Below are 27,136 nucleotides of genomic sequence, written 5' to 3' on the forward strand. Positions count from 1 at the left end.
TTTTTGTTTTAGCATGGCCACAAGCTATAGAATCAGGGCAAGATACTTAACCTCTCTTGGTTTTTTCTTTAGAGTATTGAAGTGGATCTCAAAATCTTTCACAACACTGAATGTCTGTATATTATACATCTGTATATTATAGAATTTTACCGGCAGAATCTCATTTATAAGTAACCTATTGTTTAAATACATTATATATTTTAATACCTTAACAGTGTCTCATCTTCAGATCTTATGGGCTATTAAAAGATGAAATCCAGCAGCATTTTCTAATACACTTCCAAAAAACGTTTAGGGGAAAATGTCATCAGCACAGTTCCTGCAAACAGACCTGCTCTTAGCAACTCCAGAGTAACAATAAACAAAGGAGCAGTAATTGTTTTCTTCTCTAGTAAGAGTTGCTAGTACACAAAGTAAATGACTACAGGCAGGGCTCAAGGGAGTGTTGGTAGCAACCTGTCGTCCAGGTTCTAACACTTGTCTTTATTAACCAGGCCAAGCAATCCAATGTTGGCCCCATCCATTCCAGATAATTCCCAAATAGCTAAGCACTTGATCTGAGCAGCTTATAACCACACAGCCGTAAACCTGTCTTAAACAATTACGATCCTGAATAGCAAGGAGGTTGGGTGGAGGCGGTAAAGTCAATAACTAGAGGAAAGGAAGGGTTAACAGATGACAAAATTAGTTGAGCAGATATCAAGTGAGAAATAGAATCCAAAGACAGGAATGTGACCCAAGTTTGTACAAGAGTACTTTTCTGGGACCTTATCCATGCTCTCATCCCTCCTCCACCCTCATCCCCACACAATCTTCTCCCCGATTATGGTGGGGGCTCATGGAGAAATGAGGCCAACTTAGATGGCAAGCTCTGAAAATCACATCTGAATCTCTGAGGCTAACTCTACATCGGATTTTTCAGTTACACGGACCAAGAAATCCTTTTCTTTTTGGGGGGCTTAATTGTTCAGATGGATTTCTCTAGTGATTTAAAGAGTTCTATTATTGTTACTACAATAAAACTAAAAGTACATATTTTCTATACTCAGAATTAAAAGCATTTAAATAGATTTGTTTTATGTGAAAATCAAGATCAGTTGTCACTATAAAATATAAGCATAATGCAGGTCTGTTGCCTGCTTTACTCTGAGAAAATCTAGCAATTCAAATCAATTATTTTATACTCAAAGACTTAACATTTCCTTTTAAAACATCCATCCAAAAACTTTTAAAACACTAACCCAACAAAGAATAACAAATGTGTTGCATTGATAAAATAGATTAATTGGGACAATTAAGTCCTCAACTTGTTTTATTAGAAACATAATCTCCCTCTCATCTCATTCTGTTTCTCTCCTCCTGAGATCCCATTTTACTGAATTCTTGTTCTTATTAAATCATTCTATAAATGTGAAGCAAATGTGCAAAGTTCTTTTATTCCATGAGATATATTTTCTTCCAGGCTGAGTCACAGTCTTCTGCATTCTGCTCTGTGGAAAGTGCTTCTCAGCATGGACAGACTGACAGCAACAGCATTATCTGGAAGCTTGGCTGAAATGCAAATTATTGGGTCCCATCTTAGACCAACTGGATCAGAATCTCTAGCGATGGGACTCAAGAATTTGTCCCTACGATTCTCAGAACACCCAAGTTTTAAAACCATGCTGCAGTATCTTTGCATAGTTATCATGTTGTTTCTTTTTATTTGGCTCATGCTTAACATAGGCAACAGAAGACATTCTGTAAGCCTTAAGTGAGAATGGGTGACCTAACACTCTTCCCACTGTAGCTGATACCAGTTTATATTTTTCCTCAAGATACAGTTCGGAGCTAGGTCTATTTCTATTTCCTTTTCTAAAGCCTAGGGAAAAGGAGCCAGGGACCATGAAGGGAAAGGCATATCTGAACTTTGTTCTCTCTTCTGAGATTGTTAAATTGTCTATACCAGTCAAGAGGGAAAGCCCTCACTTTATTTTTCTCTAGATCTGGGTAGATTAGTATGAATTTCTCAAGAACTGTCAAGGTCGGGGGTAAAGATGGACAATGATGTAAACTGCTCCTCTCTGTTCCACCCCAGCACAGAATACATCACAGAGCTGTCGGGAGTTGGGCAACACGGAACCACAGGTGGACCATAAAGCTCAAGTAGTAGTTTAAGGTCCAAGAGTGACGGTAAGACTTGAATGCTGACTGGGAGGGGCAAGGCGGGGTGTTAGCAGTGGTTAGTTTAAGAAGCCATTAGCAAGTTAACATATTATTTGATGAAATCAATTGTAAAACGTAAAATTTCCTAAATACAGTTATCATATAAAGTGCTCTAGCATAGATTTAATTCCACAAAAGGGGTTCCTTTCTCATCAGCTTAACAGAAGTTTATTTTAACAATGCTAGGGAGGTAAGCCCCCAAACTTCACAACTCCTCACGTTTCTCTCAAAAGATTAATAATAAAAAAAAAAAAAAGCTTTAGTATTAAATATCAAATCATGCTTAAAAATTCTGTAGGCTATTTTTAAAATCTGAATTATTTAAAATTGTGACAAAGATAAAATGCCAACCAATCAAAGTCCCAAACTAAAAACTTTCAAAATAAGAAAGAGTCATCATTTGGATTCTGTGACATTTTGATAGTAGTAAAGGCTGATCAACTCCCGTTGCCATAATGCTAAGTGCCATAAGTAAACAATGCATTCATATTCTGAAAGCATATTTGTCTTGCACATCTTGATACTGAGATATAAAGCTATGTTTTGCCAACTTTTTTTTATTAATGTAACAAATAATTTCTTCCACAATAGCAACTGCGGTAAATACCCCAACATTAGCCAATCTGCTGTCATGTTCTATGGTCTTCTAATTACTATAGTACACAGACACTTATAAACTACACAGCCACATCAATTTGTAAAAGCAACTAATAAATGTTGACATGTTAGGAATATAATAAAACTACATTCTAAATAGTTTCATTTTAACTTTCCCTTTTTCCTTACAATTTCCTTTTGATATTCATGCTTCCCACTAATTTTTTCACCAGACTCAATTAAATTCTAGATTTAAATATGGCCAAAGAGAAAACAATATTGAGACGAGTGTCAACAAAACAGCTGACTTTTATCAGTGTCTAAGCCACTTAAAACTACTCTCCAAAAGACAATTTATTCACTCAAGGCAAACATGAAAAAAGCTAGACTCGAATCTTAGGTTCTTCATGGCTGACCTGTCAGATACAAGGCAACATCCAAGGCTCAAGTCTGGAGGGGCTAAATGCCAAACGTTAACTGTGTCACCAGTGGAATGTCCCTCAGCTGAAGAAACCTAACACACTGGGCAATGTGTTCAACGTGCAGAAGACAGGAGTCTGGCCTGGTACCAATCAAGTTAGCAAGGTTTTAAGCCCTAGTCACAGATAACAAAATGTTACTACACCTGAATAATAACCGGTAAGTAACTTCCAGCTTAAACTGCATTGATTCTTGCCACTATCTTAACTTAGGTAACAGTTTCGCAGTCTTTACTAAAAGGATAAACCATTTAATCAATTCTCTGCAGTGAATGATTAGACTGACTTCTTGTCAGCTGGAGATTACAGTATGTTCACAATCATGATCATTACCAGACATGCAGTCAACAAATACACAGTGCCAAACCAAGTACCAGGTGGTGGACCCAATGTTGAATTGTAACTTTCCTCAAATCCCTTTACTTCCACTAAACAATCTAGACTTACCACTTCTATTCCTGTATGGAAGCTGAAGTGTGTTACCAGTGTTGCTATATGACTATTTTTCTACATTATGGTCCTATTTCTGCTAAATTACTCTTATAGTCACTATCAATTTAAATTTTTTTTGAAACTATCTTTTTAGAACTCTGGAAAGATATTAAATTAACTGAATAAAAATTTTTTCAATTTTGTTCCTCAAATATAATAAAATTCTGATATATGATGTTAGACAAGTTAAATTATTAGACAAGTAATCTCCATTCTCCTATATTAATGTTGTAAAGAGGTTCAACTGAACTTTCCTTAGTGAGGTAAGTTTCAATTATCCTAAAAATGGTAAATGATCTATTATTTGTGTGTGTATCTAAAGTGTGTCCCTTATGAAATTATCTGTAAGTGAAAAACAAAAATTTAGGCAGGCTGTTAAACGTAATGTTAACAGGTATGCTGGGCAATAAATTCAAACTTTTTATTTAACTTACATCTGCTTAGTTTTTTATTGAGTTAAGTATAAAGGCCCAGTCAATCAACTCATTAGATTGGTCAAGGCAAGAGACTTGAATTACATAACAGGATTTAAAAAGCGGTTGGTCTTTTAGTAGTTCTCTACTAATCACATACACACGCGCACACACACATACACACAAACTGGTAGAGTACTCTGGATATAGGTTTTCCCCCCTTAATCTTGTATAATGCACTGTTCACAATATGCAATATTTTGAAAACTATATAAATTGGACATGACCAAATTAGAGATGTCTGATAAACTCTTATAAAGTATTTTGGGAACTTCAGCTGTAATCCCCAAAAGATTGATTTTAAACTATAAAAAAGGAAAATTCACATAAAATCACAACAGATTTGACAGACATCTCTGAAAAAAATCCAATTGTAACTCAATTTTCTACTTTTTAAAATATGACTAAGAAAAAAACGTACAAGTCGTAATGTCTACATTTTTTAAAAACTATTAACTGAGTGGATTTGGGGAAGGAAAAAAAAGGCTATACAGTATTATTGCACTCCACGAATGTGCAGAATTCCAAAACGTGCCAGCACTGAAAAACTGTCTTGCATTGAGGTTTTCCAAGAGGTACAACGAGCCTGCCAAGAAAGCATCTGGTCTGTACTAACAGCTTGCTGTCTTCAGTACAGGCCTTCATAATGTCAGTCACGCTGCTCTTGCAAAAATCCCTTAATGTCTGAAAGATACACAGAAAAGAGAATATTTTATTTCAAAATCCACTCTTGTAAAATCAACTCACTGATCAGAAAAGAACTGAGAATACCTCTGCTAAGCAAAAGTTAACTAACACTCACTTCTCCATGTTCACACACATTTGCCTATTAATTTTCTATCTTGAGCACGTTAAAAGACTTTGCATACTCTTAGGTACTAGTTATTTGAAGGTAAGGACAGGCTACGTAAATAAACATCCTAGCATAATATATCAAATCTGGTCTTTAGGAGTTCACAGCAAAAAATGATGTTACAGGCCCAATTATTAAGGCTTGAAGATAAAATTATTAGCACAACCTTACTTTATTTTAGCAGGTCCACTCTCTTGATCACTTATAAATTTTAATGAACAAAACATCCACCTGTTAAATCTTAAACTGGAAACTCAAGTGATAATGTATGTAATATCTAGAATCTTGCTGATTCGTGATGAGAATTAACTGATACCTATATATAGTTATTGTATTTTTAGACTACTTACAAAAGGGTTTTCAGTGCTGATAGGTGGGGCTATGATCGATGAGGTGGGATTGAATCCATACGCACATTGAGCTTCATTTCATTGTCAAGAATTTGAACAAGCTGTTGCATGGATGGAAGGTGACCAGATTCCAGCTTAGACCACACAGGTACATCTATAAAAATAAATGGTACCGCACCCCCCCAAATTAAAGATGATTCTGTAACAAATATTCATTCCACAAATATTTATTGTCTATGTACACAGCTGGGGATACAAAAGTGAGCAAAAGAATTAAGCTTCTTGCTCTTAGGGGTTTATATTATAGGAGCAGAAATACAAAAAGAACCATACAAATAGCTATAAAATCACAACTGTGTACTAAGAATTAAAACTAGAAGATGCTATGAGAGGGACATATGAGAGGGTAGACAGGAGCCTTTGCACTTTATTATTAAAAGTGAGTGACATTAAAACTGAGAGTTATTATTATTATAAGTGAGAGAGGGCTGAAATATAGGGGAAGAGTGGTACAAGAGAGGCTGGAGAGGTGGGCAGGGGTCAACAAACTGCAAAGGGTCAGACAGCAAGCATTTTCAGCTCAGGAAGATACACGGTCTGTCATAGCTACTCAACCATCACTGCAGCCTGAAAGCACCACCAGGCAATACATAAATGAATGGGCATGGCTGTGTTCCAATAAAGCTTTACTACAAAACAGGCAGCAGGGGATATGGTCCATAGGGCCATAATTTGCCAATCCCTATGCTACATCATGCAGGGCCTTTTGGCCATGTTAAATGGTCTGGTCTTTATCTTGAGAGCAAAGTAAAGCCATTTAATGAAATCTGAGGCAGCGTAGCAACAAGACGAAATGTGCATCAAAAAAAAAATCACTCTACTGCTGCAGCTGTCAGCAAATTTTTCTGTAAGAGGCCAGACAGTAAACATTTTAGGCTTTATGGACCAAGAGATAAAATCAAGGATATTATATAGGTACTCACAACTAGAGAAAATTTCCACAAATTTTTCATTGATGAAACTCAAAACTTTAGGTGTGAACACTAATATCTGAATTTCATATAATTTCCATGTGTCACAAAAAACCATTGTTGGCTAATAGGCCTTATTTGCCAACCTCTGGTTTAGAGAATGTATTAGAGGTTAGTAACAAGATAACTGTGGCTTGGACTATGGTGGTGGCAATGAAGATAAATAAAAGCAGATTTTTAAGAAATGTAGAAGGTAGTACTGAAGGCTTGGTAATCCATTACATATGGAGAGTAAGGGAGAAAGTGATGTTATCCTAGGTTTCTGACATAGCCAACTGGGTAGAATGATACTGGTGCCAATAAATGAGAAATGCCAGGGAAGGAGCAAATTGGAATATACAAGAATTGCAGGAAGCTGAGGGAATTGATAGTTTGGGAGTGGCTAATGGTTAAGATTCCTGGGTACAGCACCTAGAAGAGAGGTCTAGAGCTCTCTAGAGCTATACACTCAGGGGTCATCATACAGACATTATTATAAGCCATGGGAGTAGATGAGGACCATATAAAGAGATAATTTAGCATATTATGAAAAATTGAAAAGCCTGATGCTCATCATAAATCTTTAAAAATTTATCACAGAATGCAAACTATGCAGAACCCACCATTCAAAGTTATCTCAAATGCACCTGTTGACATACACTGGTTCTCAATCATGTTGCTCAAGAAGAAGACCATCATACACGCATAAACCTACAAGAAAATACAATTAAATACAACAGGCAAAGTCATTTTGAAGTCAAAACAATATGACAACTTAAAACACAGTAATCTTTTAAGCATATAGTCGATTTTTATTTGGTAATTGCTCTTTTTTAATCTACTTTAAAAGTTTCTATACAAACTATTACTGCTATTCTGTATGTTCAGATAACGTACCAGAACAAGAAAAATGCAACACCAATTCACAGCTCTATACATGCTAAAGAACTTATATATGATATTCATAACATAGAGACAGAATTTCTAGAGATCTCATAATAGCCTTAATAAGTTAAACAAAAGAATACCAGAATAAGAAGGGTTCATTTTACCATTTTTATAACAATAATGTATGAATTCACAAGAGGCTACTAATGCAATAATCAGCAACTCCATGTATTCAATGCAACCTGCCCATGTTCCAAACAAATCATTTTAAGCCAAACTAAGAAAAAAAAGTAGGTTCGAAAGCACTGACATATTAAATTACATTCATTCACATTTTGAAGGCAAATCTATACCCTCCCAAAAGAGACTAGAAGCTCCTTGCTGGACAGAAAGGTTTTAATTTAACAAAATCACCTGACTAAAAGTAGGATCTAGTGAGAATGTCAACTCACAGCAAGCCGTTTCAGAAAAATAAATCAAAATGCCCACAGCAGATGAGAAAGAGCTTCGCCCCCCTTCCCCGCCCCGGTCCCACTTGAGCTAGGAGGACTTTGATTTCATAGAGGTCACCCTAGCATTTGAGAGTGTAAGTCTACTCTCACGGCAACAAAGCACGAGGAAGTGTCGTGAAGGCTCCAGCTTTCAAGTACATTCCTCTTCCACAGTCTATCAACAACGTTATATGTCTACAGAAGTAACATGCACTAAAGATAATTTGGAAGCAATAGAATTAATAAATATGGCACAAAACATTATCAATAAGTACTTAGCTTCCAATTCTTAATCCTACACAAATCAGTATTTTGTTAATAACAGGGTACAGATACAGTTCAATCAGTGGTAGCACCTGAACACGTTTATGTTGAAAAGCCTTGCCTGTTAACTGGAAGAAAGCGGCTCCCCAAGAAAAAGAAGTACAGCTATGTAGGAGTCAGCTAAAGGTAGTCTCAGCCCAGCACTAAAGGACAAGACCAGAGGCAGGACTTCAAGAGAGAATACTTCTTACAAGGAAACCTAAGCAATCTCATCTCATTTTACTTCTCAAGAGAGAAACAAAAATTAGTCCTATTTCTCACAGTAGAAAGGTAGACCCTCCAGAAGAGATGATTTTAAGTAAAACAGAGGAAAGAGAGATCTAGAAAGAATGTACGCTGCAGCAAGACCCTATAGAGAAAAAAAAGACATAGCACAAGATTCTTCTTTTTTTTTTTTTTAAACAGCTAGCTTTTATTTTTTTTACTTTTGATTTTTGGGAGGAAGATCAACCCTGAGCTAACATCTGATGCCAATCCTCCTCTTTTTTTTTTGTTGAGGAAAGTTGGCCCTGATCTAACATCCATGCCCATCTCCCTCCACTTTATATGGGACGCAGCCACAGCATGGCCTGACAAGCAGTGCGTTGGTGCGCGCCCAGGATCCGAATCTGCGAACCCCAGGCCCCCGCAGCAGAGTGTGCACATTTAGCCACTTGTGCCACCGGGCCAGCCCCAACACAAGATTCTTATCTATATTTAAAATGACTGTTTCAAGTAATTTGCTAAACAGATTCCCCATGAACAGAAGAGTCAAAGGACAAATAATAAAAACAGAGTTTTGATCAGAACAAATCAGTGGAAATCCCATTTTTAATGTGAATAAACCCATTAATACTCATATCAGGTGGTATAAAAGGCCTATATTATGTATATATTATGTTTTGCTGGAAACGTTTGGCCTAAGTTATATAATCAAAGCCAGATATTAAATTATTTTGTGCCCAGGTTCTACTAAAGTAACACCTCCCTATCCTTCAAATAATAAAAAGGTAAGACTTAATCATTCTTAATACATAAATATGGAAACTAAGTCCAACGGAGGTTAAGTTCCTTCCCAGAGATAAAAAGTGGTTGCAGTTGAAATAATACATGTAAACAGGTGAATTGGCAACAAGTACCTAAAAAAAAAATCCATTAAAATATTTTCATTGACAAACTAAAAACCTACAGCTACTAAAGCTATTAAGTTACATACCTTATTTTCTTGGCCCCACTGCCAGATGCTAGGAGCTTGCATGCCAAAGAAAGCAAAAGGATCCTTGCCAACAATTATTAAGCCTATTAATACTAGTTTGAAGACTGACAGGAAAGATGCTATGTGTCTAGCAAAAGAAAAGAAACAAATTCATCAGAAGCCACAATTTCTCATCTACTTCAAAATTTCATAACTCAAGAATATGTGTATGGACACTTTCTAGACACCAAATCTAAAACTTACTAATTATAACTAGTGACAAAGATGGTAACAAAAGTTTATTGTGCGGTTTTAAAACAAAAACGTTTATCATCTTCTAAATCAATCAAAAATTAACTTATAAAATTATATAGCATTGGCCTTTAAACATACTATTATTTTAACAGTACATAATTTTATACCGTTGACTTGCAATAAAATTTGAGAGCTCTTGGTCTATTTCCACAATAAAAATTACGTAAGAAAACACATCTTTAGAAGGGTTGCCCTCTTTGAAATGATCCTTCTCCTTCTCCTTCAAATAAACTCGCTATTTATAAAAGCGTTCTCTATATTATAACCAACTAAAGAAATCATAATAAACAAGGAAAGTTAATTGAATTAATTCACAAAATTTATTCAGAAAAGTGAAAAAAATTCACTTAAAAAATATCTTTTAGGTTACTGACATGGACTCACCTGTATATCGGCTGAGGGAGGTAATTCTCACCTTCAATGCGGATGTCCGGGTACCGCTGGCTAATCACCCGCATGTACTCCTCAAACACCCGCCTATAACCTCAGGAAACACTGCAGGAAAATAAAAGTGCTTCCATTAAGTGGTTCAGAATATGCCTAGATTTATTTTGCAGTTAGACAAAGCCTAAAAAATACTACCAAGATTAAAAGTGTTTCTCAAGAACAGTCACAAATAATGACTGATGCTGGATGATGGGGACATGGAGGTTTTTTAACAAATTTCACATATTTAAGTTACCACCTGCTCAAGTAAATCCTTCCATTAGAACATTACACTTTATAGATCTGGGTTATTGCTGGACAGCAGCAAATACCTATTCACACATCAGCATATTTTGAGCTCTCAAATCACACTGCCTTTTTTTGGGGGGGGGGGTACTGATGACTGTATAAACACTGAAATGAAAACAACTCTTATTCATCTGAAATAGGGACTTTCAAATTGGGGCACAGGAAGTTTAAAAAAATACCAAGGCATGAGATATGAAACGCTGCTTCTTATTCCCACTCTGCCCCTAAGTGGGCAAAGCTGCCTGCTCACAATAAAAGAGTCACAATAAAAGAAATGTGACTCATCTTAGATTCCTTCTGATTCTATAATTTGATTCTACTTTGCAAAGAAAAACAAAGATTGGGAAGACAGTTTTCAGTAATATGACAGTAATCCATATCATTACTCTAGAAACTAAGTCAACAGTATCCAATCATCTTCACTAAAATCTCTGAACAACTAAACTATGGGTATATGATATATGCTGCCCCAGCAACAAAAGAGAAATATGCCACCAGAGTGCATACAGGGGGGGAAAAAAATGTACACTGAAAACTTTAAGACACTGATGAAACAAATTGAAGAAGACACAAATAAATAAAAAGACATCATGATCATGGATTGTAAGAATTTATATTGTTAAAATGTCCATACTACCCAAAGCAATCTACAGATCCAATGCAATCTCTATCAAAATTTCATGGCATTTTTCATAGAAACAGAACAAACAATCCTAAAATTCATATGGAACCACAAAAGACCCGGAATAGTCAAAGCAATCTTGAGAAAGAAGAACAAAGCTGGAAGCACCATGTTTTCTTATTTCAAACTATATTACAAAGCTAGAGTAATCAAAACAGTATGGTATTGGTATAAAAACAGATACACAGATCAATGGGACTGAATCGAGAGCCCAGAAATAAACCCACACATATATGGTCAACAAAGGAGCCAAGAATATACAATGGGGAAAAGATAGTCTCTTCAACAAACGATGTTGGGAAAACTGGACAGCCATGTGCAAAAGAATGACACTGGACCACTATCTTACACTATACACAAACATCAACTCAAAATGGATTAAAGAGTTGAACACAGGACCTAAAACCATAAAACTCCTAGAAGGAAACACAGTGGGGAAGCTCCTTAACATCGGTCCTGGCAATGATTTTTTTGGATTTGATACAAAAAGCAAAGGCATCAAAAGCAAAAATAAACAAGTGGGATTATAAAACTAAAAAGCTTCTGCATAGCAAAGGAAACCATCAACAAAATGAAAAGGCAACCTACAGCAGGGGAGAAAATATTTGCAAATCATATATCTGATAAGGGGTTAATACTCAAAATATATAAAGAACTCGTACAACTCAACAGCCAAAAAATTAATAATCTGATTAAAAAATGGGCAAAGTGAACTGAAGAGACATTTTCCCAAAGATGACATACAACAGGTACATGAAAAGGTGCTCCACATCACTAATAAAAGAAAATGCAAATCAAAACCACAATGAGTTATCACTTCACATCTGTCAGGAAAAAGACAAGAGATAAGTGCTGGCGAGGATGTGGAGGAAAAAACCCTTGTGCACAAATGGTGTAGCCACTGTGAAAAACAGTATAGAAGTTCCCAGAAAAATGAAAAATACAACTACCACATGATCCAGCTATTCCACTTTGAAATCACCATCCTGAAAAGGTATCTACACCCCATGTTGATTGCAGCATTATTTACAAGAGTCAAGACATGGTAACAACCTAAGTGCCTGCTGACGATTGAATGGATAAAGAAAATGCGATATAGATACATAATGGAATATTATTCAGCCATAAAACAGAAGGAAATCCTGCCATTGGCGACAACATGGAGGGACCCTGAAGGTGTTATGCTAAGTGAAATAAGTCAGAAAGAGAAACACAAATATTGTATGATCTCACTTATACATGGAACCTAAAAAAGCCAAACTCATAGACATGGAGAGTAGACTGGTGGTTGCCAGGGGGAGTGAGGAAAATGGGGAGATGTTGGTCAAAGAATATAAACTTTCAGCTATAAAATGAATAAATTCTGAGCATCCAATGTACAGCACGGTGACCATACTTAACAAAACCATATTGTATACTCGAAAGTTGCTAAGAGAATAAATCTTAAATGTTCTCACCACAAACACACAAAAGGTAATTATGTGAGGTGATATGTGTTAACTAACCTTATTGTGGTAATCATTTCACAATATAAACATATATCAAATTATCACTTTAAACATATACAATTTCTATTTGTCAATCATACTTCAATAAAACTGGGAGGAAAACGGAGGTGCTTCCACCATATCAACGTTAAGAGCTTACAAATTCAGGTAAGACTGTTAAGCACTTAAGGACATTAAATTCTAAGTTAAGGAACGGATAAATATAAAGCAATGAAGGTACCACTCGGTACAGAGGAAGCAGGATCACTAATTAAGCTACAGTAGAGTAAAATCTGAGATGCCAGCTGTGTCAACTACACTGTTATCAAGAAAAAAATACCAACCACCACCACCACCAGCCCCCCAAGGGAACAGCACCGAGTTTGTATCTGCCAGGGTGAAACAGTCCAAATATTAGTAATCTCAATTTAAGAAAACTCACTTTTCAAAAAAAAAAAGAAATTCACCACTCTTTCTTTACAATTAATACCCCCTCTACATTTAGAATGAAAATTTCACAAAAGATTAAGTCTCTAAAAAGTATGAAATTTCTGTAAAGGGAGACAAATCTCGAGCTAAATACTTAAAAGAACCTAGGAAGCTCCAGACACCTTACCTTTACTAAACACTCACCTTTCTCAATATTTTATTATTGTTGTTAGATTATCCAGTATTAGTATTTTGCCACAACTGCTCCAAGAAATTTCTAATGCTGCTTTTGTTTTGAAGATATTACAAAAATAATCTCGATCACTTACATGCCTAACTACCTTGAAACCAAGAAATGCAATCTGATTTCAATGCTGAAGCTTGCATCGGTGTTTACAATGGAGTTGATGGTCTAAAATGATAGCATCTAACTTTTAATGCAATATTTTGAGAGCTAGAGACTCAGTTGAGTTGAAACTTCTTTTTTTTATAGATGAAGGGAAAAACATGAAGCCCAGAGAGGTCAAGTGACTCTTCCATGGTTATATATCCATGTATTATTTATTAATTCACTTACTCAAGTACTTACTGAATGCCCACTATGTGTCAAGCACTATACTAGGCAGAGGGTGTGTAGCGGTGAGTGACACAGATATGGTCCCTGCCCTTAGTTAGGGCTAAGACTAGAACATAGACTTTGTGATTTGAGATCCTAGGCCCTTTCCAAGAGTCCTCAATAGAACAGTTAGTTGATGCAAGAGCCATCCTTCCTCATGCCCAGGAAAAAAGTTCCCTTTGCCCACAATGCCACAATCAAGTACACATATAGTTGGCCTCCTGCTAGCAGAGATCTCTGAGGTTCTTCCATGATGAAGACAGTATAGACTCTCCTTCTGGGAGAACTAAGCTTGTGGGCCCGAAGAAGTCCCTCATTTGCTCTGGGAGTTCCAATCCCTCGCCAAGGGAAACCCTAAGAGGCCTAGCTAGAGAGGCGTGTCTATGTGCAGGCAACACTATTGGTAAGATTCCTCCTAGTCACCTACTTTTCTGGCTACTGTGCTCAGAAACCTAACTCCATCCTCAGTTCTTCTGGTCCCAACTCCAGTTGAGTCTCAGTTCTTTGCGTCAAACTCCAAATAGAATCAACCTGTAATCTTGAAATCCAGAAAGGACTTTAAAACTGTATCTTTCTTCAAATTTCCAGTTATAAAATGAATAAGTCATGGGAATGTAATATACAGCATGGTGACTACAGTTAATAGTACCGTCTTTCATATTTGAAAGAAGATAGGAGAATGGATCTTGAAAGCTGTCATCACAAGAAAAAAAATTTCTAACTATGTATGGTGACAGATGTTAACTAGATTTATTGTGATCATTTTGTGATATATACAAATATCGAATCATTACGTTGTACAACTGCAACTAACAATGCTATGTCAATTATACCTCAATAAAAAAAAAATCTGTACCTTTCTTATTTCTGAAAACTAAGCAGTTTACAAGACTGGCACAACATATTTTTAGACAAGTTTACATATGCACAAGTAAACTTTCCTCTCTATATTTGCCTCCAGACTTGTGAGGAAAAAGGAAGGCACATTTTTCCTATATAACCGTTTTCCCCAAAACAATTTTTCTGTTTTGAAACAGCAATCATTACTGCAGACAGATGTTTTATAAAATAAAACATACCTCGTGTTTATCGAGGTGGGCAAAATGTTAAATTAAAGGCATACACGGTAAGGAGCCAGTAATCACCCCACCTCTACCACCACACCCAGCTCTTTCAACTTCTTCCATTCTTTCTGGGTCAGTGAGTAAAACTATGAGTTCCAGTACACCTCCAACACAGAAATATGTGAACATGCTAAAAATATGTTGCAGCAGCTACCTGTTCCTTCTGCCCATAGACCAAAGGTCCTTAAGAAGTAAATTTAAACTCTGAAAAGAAATCTTCAATCTAAGTCCTAATCATTTTGCAAATCTCTTTCTAGTAATACAAAAATATCTTACTATATGGAGTCAACTTTTGCAGTGCTCAATTTAAAATATTTCTCAAAATACTTTTCTAAAAGAAAGAACTTGCATACAAATTAGATGACAGAAAAGAAATTTAGGAAATACAGAAAAATCCTTTGTTCATACTAACTATTTCAAATCCATTCTGTGCTATTTAAAGTCCATGTTGTTTTCAGTCTCCTAATTCATGGTGCCAACCATCCCACTTTTCCCTTTTCTGTACTACTTCTGCCCCTAATCGTACTCAAATGCCTACTTATCTCAAACTCAAGAATGTTACAAACCCTAATCTCTCACATCTCCTTATTATAAGAAAATAGGGCAAAATCTCACATATTTACTGTTAGGAAATAAATACTTGTGATTTCTTTCTACTTTTAGCATCTCTTGAACTCATCTTCCCTTTTTATTTACAACCACCTCCTCTCCAATTGTCCTCTCACCCACACACAGGACTGGATCCTGTTTACACAGTGAGATCTGACTCCTTGCCATAGCTGATGTTCCAGAAATGTGAACCTGTCACAGGGAGGCTTGAGTTCCCTCTAAAAATGAAGAACTGGGATTTTAAGAAGTGACTACCTCCATGCAAGTGAACATTTAACATTTCAGGAGACTGAAAATATTTAACTGTTATGGGTAGAGGAGAGTAGTAATCTTTCAAAAGGACTGAGGAGAGGAGATAAGTCAATCTTCAGAGAAAAGAAGAAAAATGAAGTACATTTTACTGAGAAAGTACAGATGTGAACCAGAGGAAGGGTGAATGAAGTCTCCACAGACTTTCCAGTTTTGCATGTCAGCCCGTCCCGAGGCCCTGCTGCACTCCTGCCTTTGGATTCTAACACTACTGTTTAGTAATTTTTAAATGCATTTCCAAATGGGTTGTTCAAATGAGTTCAAATGGGTTTCTGCCACTTGCATTCCAAGAATTTCAATTAATATTTCCCCCATGCTATACCAAGAAAATCAGGAAGATATTTTGTAAATACTGTCCTTTCTAATTGTCTACAGCACTGACCAGTCCAATAGCTCACTGACCATTGAAAACTGCGTTTTTAGACGTAATCTTTATTTCTCCTTGCTCTGTTTAGTAGGTGAAGTAGTAACAGGCATTTGTCTGGTGCATTGCCCGCTCTGTTGTAAGCAATAAAATCTGAACAAGGTACTCTATAAACCACAAAAGAACAAGACATTCAGGGAGTGAATAATAGATTAATCTGATAATGTTTTTTAAAAAAATTGCAAACAACTTAATGTCACAGAACTGTACACTTAAAAAATGGTTAAAATGGTAACCATTTTACCAAAATATACATTAAAAAAAGCTGCCAAAAAAAACCCCTGCAAACAGGAAGTGCTCATACACTTTGACTTAAGATCAAAATGTGGACCAGAACTTGCTCAGTGTTTTAAAAGGTGTAAAAACAGCACTAAAGAAGTATCAGCTTGTCAGGTTAAGGAACAAGAGTATATGAAGACAACTGACCTCCCCTCCAGCTGCCTCCCTCCTGGAGCACTACAGTGGCCACGGCAGCAAAACACACACACACACAAAACTAAAGTGGCTTCTAAGATTCCTGGCTTCTTTTGAGTTTATTCTAAAGATTCGATGAACCTAAAGTTCAATTAATAATCTGTTTTTATTCTCTTCATTCTTTGTGTCTTATTCTTGAGGTCACTAGCTTCTAGTTTCCCCATACCTTTGGCATAACATTTAAGGAAATCTTTTGCTGTAGACTATTCCATCAAGAATTTATAAATTGCTTAAGTTCCTCAGCTCTTCCTGGGGAAAGAATTTTCTCTCTTTACTCTGGCAAGTATTTTTTATTAACAGATTTATAAGGTATGTAGCCACACTCAATAAAGGTGACTTGATAAAGGCATTCCATAAATGGTGACTTATCTGCATTTTGTTGGAATTCTTTGTCTCACCTTAAAATACTTCATACACAACTTCATGCTCTTATTGTTTTCAAGGTATTTTTAAAAACTGAGGTATAATTCACATGCCATAAAATTCACCCTCAGTGTATTTTTTAAGTTGTTAGAGAAACTGATAAAACATAAAACATAGTGTGTTCTAGGCTAATTCCTTGGCCAAACTAGAGACGTCTCTCGGCTGCTTTGCTTATTGCTTTCCTGTTTGTCTTGTATTTCACTTGTTGGTTGTTGACTGATTTTATGTGACATTATAATAAACTCAACAAAAAAGCCAGGAATCTTAGGAAAAAATCACCAACAGGGTAAGCAATAAGGGTGTGTGGGGGTGTCAGAGCAGCAGGAAGAGGACTGGCAGGAGCACAATGAAGTGGAAGTTTAGCCCCACAGCAGAGTCACGGTCAGGCCAGGAAGGGTGCTGATGGCAGAGAATGTTCAAAACTGAAGTTTTATATGCATCCCATTCTACGCCTAACAGCTACCAAACTGAACCAGAGGCCAACCAGGTGAAAAAAACAAGGTGAAAAAACCTACCAAAAGGAAACAGTCAGGAGCTATCAATCTATCCTCCAGTTAGGAATTTAAAAGTGGGGGAGGGAAGATAGGTTATCTCAGGGCCAACCACAGCGAACTACAACAGACTGTATTCACTTTTTCAATAAATACTGACTGATGACAGCTACTGTTCTAGGCTCTAGAGATACAAGCAGCAAGCAAAACACAAAAAATCTATGCTTTCCTGGTGCTAGCAACATTCTAAGAAAGAAGAAAGAGTGAGCTGGTAACAGTCTAAGGGAGAGGATACAGTTCAACAATCGATAATACCTGAAGCTATTTCTCTTGTCTGGCTTAAGAAACTGGGAGGAGAAACGGAAAGAAAAACACCTGAAGGGGCCGGCCCCGTGGCTTAGCTGTTAAGTGCACGCGCTCCACTGCTGGCGGCCGGGGTTCGGATCCCAGGCGTGCACCGACACACCGCTTCTCCGGCCATGCTGCGGCCGTGTCCCACATACAGCAACTAGAAGGATGTGCAACTATGACATACAACTATCTACTGGGGCTTTGGGGGAAAAATAAATAAATAAAATTATTAAAAAAAAAAAAAGAAAAACACCTGATTATGGGAAAAAATGTCACAAATCAACACAGCACAAACAGCAAACAAAAGATTCAAAGTAAGAGCCTACATCTCAAAATATTCTGCAAGAAGCAGAAGAAAGGGATGATGAAAGAGTTAAGGAAGGACTGCAAGAAATCTGAAAAGCAAAAAGCAGAACTAAAAAAATATTTTGATGCCTTAAAGAAGGAAACTGATAGGTAGAAAACTGAATCAGTGAAAGAAGATGAATAATAAACAAAAATTACAGAAGATCTGGCGCCAGCCCAGTGGTGTGGTGGTTAAGTTCACATGCTCCACTCCAGCAGCCTGGGGTTCACAGGTTCGGATCCCGGGCCCGGACCTAAGCACCTCTTGTCTAGCCATGCTGTGGTGGCGTCCCATATAAAGTAGAGGAATATGGGCACAGATGTTAGCCCAGGGCCAACCTTCTTCAGCAAAAAAAGAGGAGGATTGGCAAGAGATGTTAGCTCAGGGCTAATCTTCCTCAGGGAAAAAAAAAAATTACAGAACACCTGAATAGTATCACTAATAGACAGCTTTCAAAACACATCAGTATTTTTCCCATAGAAAATACCCTGAGAGCCCACAGAACATTTACAACAATCGACCCTCTATGTTAGGTCACAGAGAAAGCCCAATAAGTAGAAACGGCAAGCGTCACATTCTATGATTACAGTGCAATAAACTAGAAAACTTTAAAAACCCAACCTACTTTAAGATCTTTCAGTAGGAGTATTAACTAACTACAGTTATTCATGACTTAACGAACAGGATGCTTTCTGAGAAAAGTGTTTAGGCGATTTTGTCACTGTGCAAACATCATCGAATGTAGTTACACACACCTGGATGGTATAGCCTACTACACATGTAGGCTATATGGGAATAATCTTATGGGACCACCGCTGTATATGCAGTGTGTTACTGACCAAAACGTCGTTATGTGGCACGACTATACATCAAAATGTAAGATGTAATACCCTTTGACATAATATTTTATGTCTATGGATTTAGTTTATGGGAATAATTGGACAAGTACTCAAGATACTTGAGGATATTCATCTTAGCAAAGTAATTTTGTGAAAAATTAGAACCAACCTAAATGTTAAATAAACAAAAAATTCACTGGTTAAATAAAGAATATCATCTTATGCAACACTATGCCAGTTGATGCAGAACTGTATTTACTGACATGAAAAGATAAGTGATGGAGGGGAAGCAGATTTCAAAAAAAGCATACAACTATGTACTCATTTATATAAAGTTATATAATATAGTGTGTGTCTGTGTAAAGAGTGGCTTGAAGGAGGTTCTTCAAAATGTTAATAGAGGGTTACAAGGATTTTTTACTTTATTCTGTATACATTTTTATTATATTCACAATTAACATATAATTTTCATAGCCAAAAGCTATAGTCATTTTTTTTAAGCTGAAAGAGTAAAGCTTTCAAAAGTTTATTTACCGAAGTTCTCATCACAGCACGAAAGACAATAAAAATAATAAATTATAATAATGAGCACTTGACAAACGGTAGCAGGTTACACTGTGCCAGGTGTTTCTAACTGATTATCTGACTCCAGTTTTCCTCATTTCCTGTCCCCTCCCTGTCCTCTATGCTGAGTCAGGCTTTATTTGCATATGTTCTTCCTTTAGCCTGTAAAGCTTTTTCTCTATAATAGAATATCTCCTCATCAAGTTCCCCATACTCTTCAAGATTTCATTTCCTCTGCAAATTAAAACCACAATGAGGTATCACCTCACACCTGTTAGAGTGGCCATCATCAAAAAGACAAGAGATAACAAATGCTGGTGTGGATGTGGAGAAAAGGGAACCCTTGCGCACTATTGGTGGGACTGTAAATTGGTGCTGCCACTATGGAAAATAGGATGGGGGCTCCTCAAAAAATTAAAAATAGAATTACCATATCATCCAACAATTCCACTTCTGGGTATTCATTCAAAGACAATGAAAACACTAACTCAAAAAGATATGTGCACCCCTATGCTCACAGCAGCATTATTTACAATAGCCAAGACATGGAAATAACCAAAGTGTCCATCAACGGATGGATGGATAAACACACAATGGAGTATTATTCAGCTATTAAAAAACAAGGAAATTTCACCATTTGCGACAACATGGACAGACCTTGAAGGCATTATGCTATGTGAAATAAGTCAGAGGAAGACAAATACTGTACAATTTCACTTATATATGGAATCTAAAAAAAAACAAAAAAATAACTCAGAAAAAGAGATCAGACTTGTGGTTACCAGAGATGGGAGGTCAGGGGAGGGGAAACTAGGTGAAGGTGGTCAAAAGGTACAAACTTGCAGTTATAAGTCTTAGGGATGCAATTACAACACGATGACTACAGCTAACACTGCCGTATGCTATACATTTAGCCTACGCACATCCTCCCATATACTTTAAATCATCTCTAGATTACTTATAATACCTAACACAATGTACATGCTATGCAAATAGCTATTTATTGTTTGGGGAATAATGACGAAAAAAAGTATGTACAGTACTGTGCATTCAGTACAGACTGAACGTACTGGAACCACTGTAGGCCTTTCCATCCCGACTGGTTGAATCCGCAGACATGGAACCCGTGGATACGGAAGGCCAACGCATGGGCAAGCTGTTAAGAGAGTAAATTCTAAGAGTTCTCATTACAAGGAGATATTTTTTTTCTTTGTTTCTCTCTTTTCTTTTTATTGTATCTATATGAGAAGAGATGTTAGCTGAACTACGGTGGTAATCATTTCACAATATATGTAAATCAAACCGTCATGCTGTACACCTTAAACTATGCAGTGATGCATGTCAATTACCTCTCAATAAAACTGGAAAAAGAAAAGATTTCATTTCCTCCTCTGCAAAGTCTTCCAACTCCCCCTGAATAGGTCATCTTTCTTTCCTCTTGGTTTTTTTTTTTTTTTTTTTTTTTTAAAGATTTTATTTATTCAGCTTTTTCCCCCCAAAGCCCCAGTAGATAGTTGTATGTCATAGGTTCACATCCTTCTAGTTGCTGTACGCGGGACTCGGCCTCGCGTTGGACGGAGAAGTGGTGCCTCCGGGCGCTCCCGGGATCCGAACCCGGGCCGCCAGCATCAGAGCGCGCGCACTTAACCGCTAAGCCACAGAGCCGGCCCTCCTCTTGGTTTTTAAAGCCCTCCCTTATGACCTATTTTAGAACACTCAGAATGTTTTACTGTAATATTTTTTATGTCTGTCTCTCCCACCAGACAACTAGTTTTCAAATGTTACTGTAAAAAACAAATTCATATCTTCCTAAAAATTGGACAAAAGGGGAAAACAAGTGGCATGAAAAAAAGGGCATAAAAAAACAAGGACTTAATTATCAGCAGTTCTTGCTAAAACCTACTGGCAAGATTTCTTCCTCACCAATCCCAGGCTATACCCCAAACAAGGTAAGATGTGAAGACACGATTTCCCTTTTTGGAAAGCAGGGAAGGGGACAATCAGAGAACCAGAGGGCTCCAACTACACTCTTAAGTGACAAAGATAGAAATGAAACACATATGCATGCTTTCACTTTTTCCCTTTAAGCTCCCTAAGAGTACAAAATAGAATATTAGAGGTAACTGGAATGCAACCAACATCTTCATTTTACAGATGAACAAATTGAGAGCTAAAGAGATTAAATAATTTCCCGAAAGTCATTCAGAAGATGAGAAGCAGATCAAAGAAGAACCTGGGCCCACAAACTGCTAGTCCAGTAAATGCGCCATTTCCCAGGAACTATGCAATTCAAAATTTATGAGATTATCTTGGTATTTCTAAATGGTATATTCAATTTGATTTCCACCACTTACCTTAATGGTAAACTGTAAGGAAACCACGTTTCAATTGTCTGTAACAGGAGACAAAACCTTCAAAACCATTCATATTTTACCTACATCTAGAAGCTCTGAACTAAAGTACTCCGTTCATTATTAAGTAGAAATGACTATGTGCACCGTATTCAGTTAGATACTGCAGTTATTTGTTGTTTAAAATGGTAAAAAAAACAAAATGGTGACTAAATTCCATGTAAACATTACAGGACTTTAAAAATCTAACAGTGGCACGTATAGCAGCCACTTTATTTGTTCTCTAGTAACACTGTGCTACTCTACTATCTGGATCAACTTCTTATTACTCCCTTATTTCACTGATTGCAAGAAGTATACTTCTCCTATTTAGCATTTTTTTAAAACATCAGGATTTATCTTACAATCATTAGTGTGTCACAAATTAAATGGTCGTATTTTTTTCCTTCTAAGTGGTATATAAAATAATGCTATATCTTACAATCCACCATATCTTAGGTTTGATGAAATACAGTCACTGCTTTTAGTTTCAGTTACTGTGGCTATTTTCGGGAGACGAAAATTTCTTTGTAGGATTTTCTCCTGGCTACTGTGATTTTAGTTTTAAAAATTCAGGAATCCTCCCTTTCCCTCCCACCAAAAAAAAAAAATCCATAAAATTTGTCTCCTTTAATTGTTTATCATTCCAGTGAATGGCAAGGCATGGCTCCAAAACCCAGCAGTTCTCTCTGACCCCTCTCCCTCCATGCCACCCCTCCTTCTCCCGAAATGAAATACGAAATACGTAATCCCTCACCAAGAACTGCTCAATTTATCTCCTGAAGAGCTCTTAAACCTATCCCTTTAGTCTCCACTTCTACCACCACCTTTCGATCCAAGCTCCATCATCTCTTGCCTGGGCAACCCCACAAGTCCCCCTAAATGGTTTCCCCACACCAACTCTCTGTCCCCTGTAATGTCTTTTCCACAATTATACTAGCTGGTCTTTCCTTAATACGGCCTGCTAGACCCTCCAGCATCGTGCCACCTTCTCTCTGGTCTTTGAGGTCAGTAGCCTCGGCTTCCTTAAGAAATTATGGTCTCTCCCGTTACAAGGCCATTGAACATGTTATTCCCATTGCTTGCAAGTGCTCTCTAAATAAATCTCATCGTTAAAAATTTCAGTTCAAAGTTCATTTCCTCATGAAAACCTTCCCTGATCCCCTGACTAGGTCAGTCTCATACAACCTTCCTTCACAGCACTTAACACAACTGTAATTTTATATATGTTGTCCATGGATTAATGACTGCCTTCTGCTCTTGCCTGTAACCATGAGAGCAGTGAACTGAATTCTCAGCACCAAGGAAAGTGCCTGCACACAATAGGTGCTCAAATATTTGTTGAATATGCAAATATTAAGTCTATGGTAACTAACGTGATCTCTTTAACTCACAATTTCTCAGATTTCTTCAATTCAGCATTTTACTACTCTTGAGCAGTATTAACATCCAAATCAGCCTTAGGTCTTTATTTTCTTGCCTCCATACCATGAAAGCTAAGTTGGTATAAATCTAAATAAAAATTTGTTCTTGGGGCCGGCCTGGTGGCGTAGTGGTTAAGTGTGCGCGCTCTGCTTCGGGGGCCTGGGGTTCCCAGGTTCAGATCCCGGGCGTGCACCGATGCACTGCTTACCAAACCATGCTGTGGCGGCGTCCCATATAAAGTGGAGGAAGAGGGGCACAGATGTTAGCCCAGGGCCAAACTTCCTTAGCAAAAAAAAAGAGGAAGATTGGCATTGGATGTTAGCTCAGGGCTGATCCTCCTCACACACACACGCACACAAAAATTTGTTCTTGTAGTAGTTTCATTTACCTCAAAAATCCATTTAGAAGCTGGCTGTCCAAAAATTATAGCTGTGCACTCTTAAATTAACAAAAATTGGAAAATTCTGTATATTCTGCTTGAGTTTTGAAATCTTTACGTATTTATTTATTTGGTGATGAAGATTGGCCCTGAGCTAATATCTGTGCCAATCTGCTATTTTTTATATGTGGGTCACCACCACAGCATGGCTTGATGAATGGTGTACGTCCCCTCTCGGGATTCAAACCCACGAACCTGGGCCGCCAAACTGGTGCGCACGAACCCAACCACTACGCCACAGGGCTGGCCCCTTAAATCTTAACTTTAATCTACTATTCTTAGTAAATCAATTGTCAAGTGTTGAAATAAGTATTAACTGTAGAGTTGTAGCCAGTAATCTCTTTAAACTGCAACAACTGATTAAATGCTGTAGGTCTGATTACATGTTAAATCACACATATGGGGAAAGTAAAAGCATGCATCCATACTATCATGCCAAACAGCACCCATCAGAATACATTCACACATAAAATACATTTACGCATAAAAATCATGAGAATGGAAAATGCAACAAGGGAATTTCATTTTAAGCTCTGATTAAAGAACTCCCTTTCTTATGCTCAATGTTTAAACATGCAAATAAGCAGGATAAATTTCTTCCCCAAATATGAAATCAATGTCATCAAACATATCTAATTCTATTGCTGAATCAACTGACATTATAAAGCAAACACAGCAGTCAAGTAGTACTGGGCCATGTTTGTAGGCTTCCTGAGGGCCACGTCTGTCTTGTTCACCATGGTATCTTCAGCTCCTGGCGCAAGCAGGTGTTGAATGAACAGTTATTGAAAAAAATACATGAACGTGGACTAGGAAAGTTTGTTTTAAGCTATCTGCACACTTGATCTCTCTCCCTTCAATTCCATTTATGTGTCGTGTTGCTCTTTTGTTCTATTAGCAATTACAAAAGGGGTACAATTAACACATGATATATTGAGCTAAAGTTAAAGAAAGAGTACTCATAATAAATATAAATGAGGTGAAAAAGCAATTGAAAGAAAGGTAAAAATAGCTCTCCTTTGTTAATAGTGGTAATTAACGAAAAACTGCATTTGATAGCACTCAGATCTCAAATAGAATTAAAAGAATTTTCACATATTTACCCTCAATTGTCTTAGCTTCCTCTCTTTTCCCAAACATACTTGCTAATGAATGTCCAAGAGATTCTACCAAAACCAGAAACCCAATATTCACCTTACTATATACAGATTAACCTCTGGGGGAAAGTAACAAACAAGCAGCTAAACGTATCTGTATTTGGTAGAGGGCATATTAATAAAGTGACTCCCCACCCACAGGTTAAAAAAAGAACAAAACTGAAGCACTTTTGTATGTAACATGCTCAAGGTGACTGCAAAAGATTGAGACAAGTTTGTACTTAAAGAAACAAAAAGTATCAAAAGTTCAGCAGGGGTACTTAAGACTTTAAAAAGTTTAATTTGAAGGAGTGAACGCCCTTCCTTACATCTGTTTCCACATTTTGAAAACTTTGTTATGAATATCCTCAGTGGAAGGTACACTTACTACATTATCGTGACAAGTATTCCAATATAAGCCACTATAAAAGAAGAGTACTTTGTGAAAAGCGCAAGTGAAACCAAGATACAAAAGTAGGAAACAGAAACATTACTTAACTTGGAAACTGCAGTCTTTTTTTAACCACTTAAGTCCAAAAGGATCACACTTAAACCTACATGATCTTCATAGGTTGGCAACATATCTGCCACTGCCTAATGCAAAAAAAAAAACAATTAGGGGGAAAAAGTCAGAACGCTCAAGCCATAACCCCCACTGCGGTGTTACATGAAAGATGAAATCTGCCAGGCACACAGCAAACAGTACAGGAGCTTTTTTTTTCAATCAGGCAAGAAACTGCAAGGTTTTTAGTTTTCACTCCAAAAATAAAGTCTCATCATCTTATTTTCTGATTCTCTTAAAGGTCACTTAAGCTGATGTTTTTTTTAAAGATTTGCTTAAAGATTAAGAAAAAAGCTAGTTGGATATGTAGAAAATCTAAGCTTTAGTACACTTATGTTAATACATGAAGTTTGAAAAAGCTGATTTTAAATGCATTATGGCCAACACCAATATTCCAAAGTGTAAAGACTGAGGATTTACTAATCTGACCATCCTATGCTGAAAAAACGTCATCTTTTGCGATACAGGATTCTAGTTTCTACAATTTGACAATTTTGGTTTATTTTTTCAATCTGTGCCTTTCAAACCTTCCCCAACCCCACCCACCTCATTACACGCATTACTGCTCTGCTTCTAATACGTAACCAGGCAAGGACAAAATCACTTACAGTACAACGCCGAAAAGTGCCGGGTTTTTGTTTTGTTTTTGACTATCTGAACGCACAAATGGAGTTTGGAAAGGCAGAAAGAGATGCCAGGGCGGGCAGCTCCTGGCAGGCGGGAGAAGGGGAACGAAGACGATCCTGTGGTCCGGGAGCGAACGGTTGTCAGGCGAGCAACGCGCTCCTCTCCCAAGGCACCTCGGAAGGCGCACCCTGAGTCAGCCTCCCCGACCTCCCCGCGCCCTCGGCGGTCACGGCCCGCCTCCCTCCCTCCGCAGTCAGCCCTCCCACGACCACGCTCCCCTCCCGGGAAAGGGGCGGGAGCGCCCGCCGCCGCCTCCGCAGGTCGCACCCCGTCCGCCGGCCGCCGAGGCCCCCGGCGGCGCCTTCCCGTATTTCACCTCCGCGGGCCCCGCTCCCCGCCCCGCCACTCTCGAGGCCCAGACAGAGGCCGGCGGCCGGCCGGCCCGGGGCCCGGAGAAGGCCGGCTGCGGGCTGCGGCGCCCTTCCTCCCGCCCAGCGCAGGGCAGCGCGCTAGGCCGCGAAGCCGGGGCCTCGCGTAGCGAGAGGCGCCGAGCGGAGGCGCTGCGGGGCGGCCGGGGTCCGGCGCAGACTCACCAAATTTGGAACTTGAGCAGCGGCCCCGTGGCGTACTGCATCTTTAATCTCTTGCCAGGCACGCCACCCAGGTTGGCCGACGCGTCGCTCCGGACCACCGCCGACGCCGCCACCAGGAGAAGTACCAGAAGCCTCATGTCGACACAGCCACCTCGACCGCCCTCACACGGAGACTGCAGGCGGCCCAAGGCCGAGCCGAGCCGCGACCTGCGCCCCACCGCGCAGGCGCGATCCGCCAAGGTCGTGAGGGAAGCAGGAATGCGCCTGCGCAGCCCGGCCGGCGCAGCCGCCGGGAGGGGGCGTGGCTTGTTCGGCTGTCCTAACCCACCATCTTGGATGTGCGCGGAGACCCTGGGAGGCAGGGAGGGAGCGAAGCAGCTGCAGGGGTGTGAGAGAAGCCTATTAACATA

General features: G+C 38.2%; 1 protein-coding gene across 1 annotated transcript; it reads right to left on the reverse strand.

Annotated features, from left to right (window-relative positions):
- Positions 1-3,093: 3,093 nt before the first annotated feature.
- SELENOT (selenoprotein T) lies at positions 3,094-26,908 on the reverse strand. The gene is made up of 6 exons (XM_004419251.3): positions 26,727-26,908; positions 10,036-10,146; positions 9,358-9,484; positions 7,083-7,170; positions 5,450-5,603; positions 3,094-4,930 (listed from the first exon to the last, which is right to left on the reverse strand). The coding sequence occupies exons 1-5, from the start codon at positions 26,861-26,863 to the stop codon at positions 5,479-5,481; spliced, it is 588 nt and encodes a 195-aa protein (XP_004419308.2). The 5' UTR covers positions 26,864-26,908; the 3' UTR covers positions 3,094-4,930; positions 5,450-5,478.
- Between the last annotated feature and the right edge of the window lie 228 nt (positions 26,909-27,136).

The sequence above is a fragment of the Ceratotherium simum genome, chromosome 5 (assembly GCF_057802395.1).
Source record: "Ceratotherium simum simum isolate JZ-2026a chromosome 5, ASM5780239v1, whole genome shotgun sequence".
Lineage (NCBI taxonomy): Eukaryota > Metazoa > Chordata > Mammalia > Perissodactyla > Rhinocerotidae > Ceratotherium > Ceratotherium simum.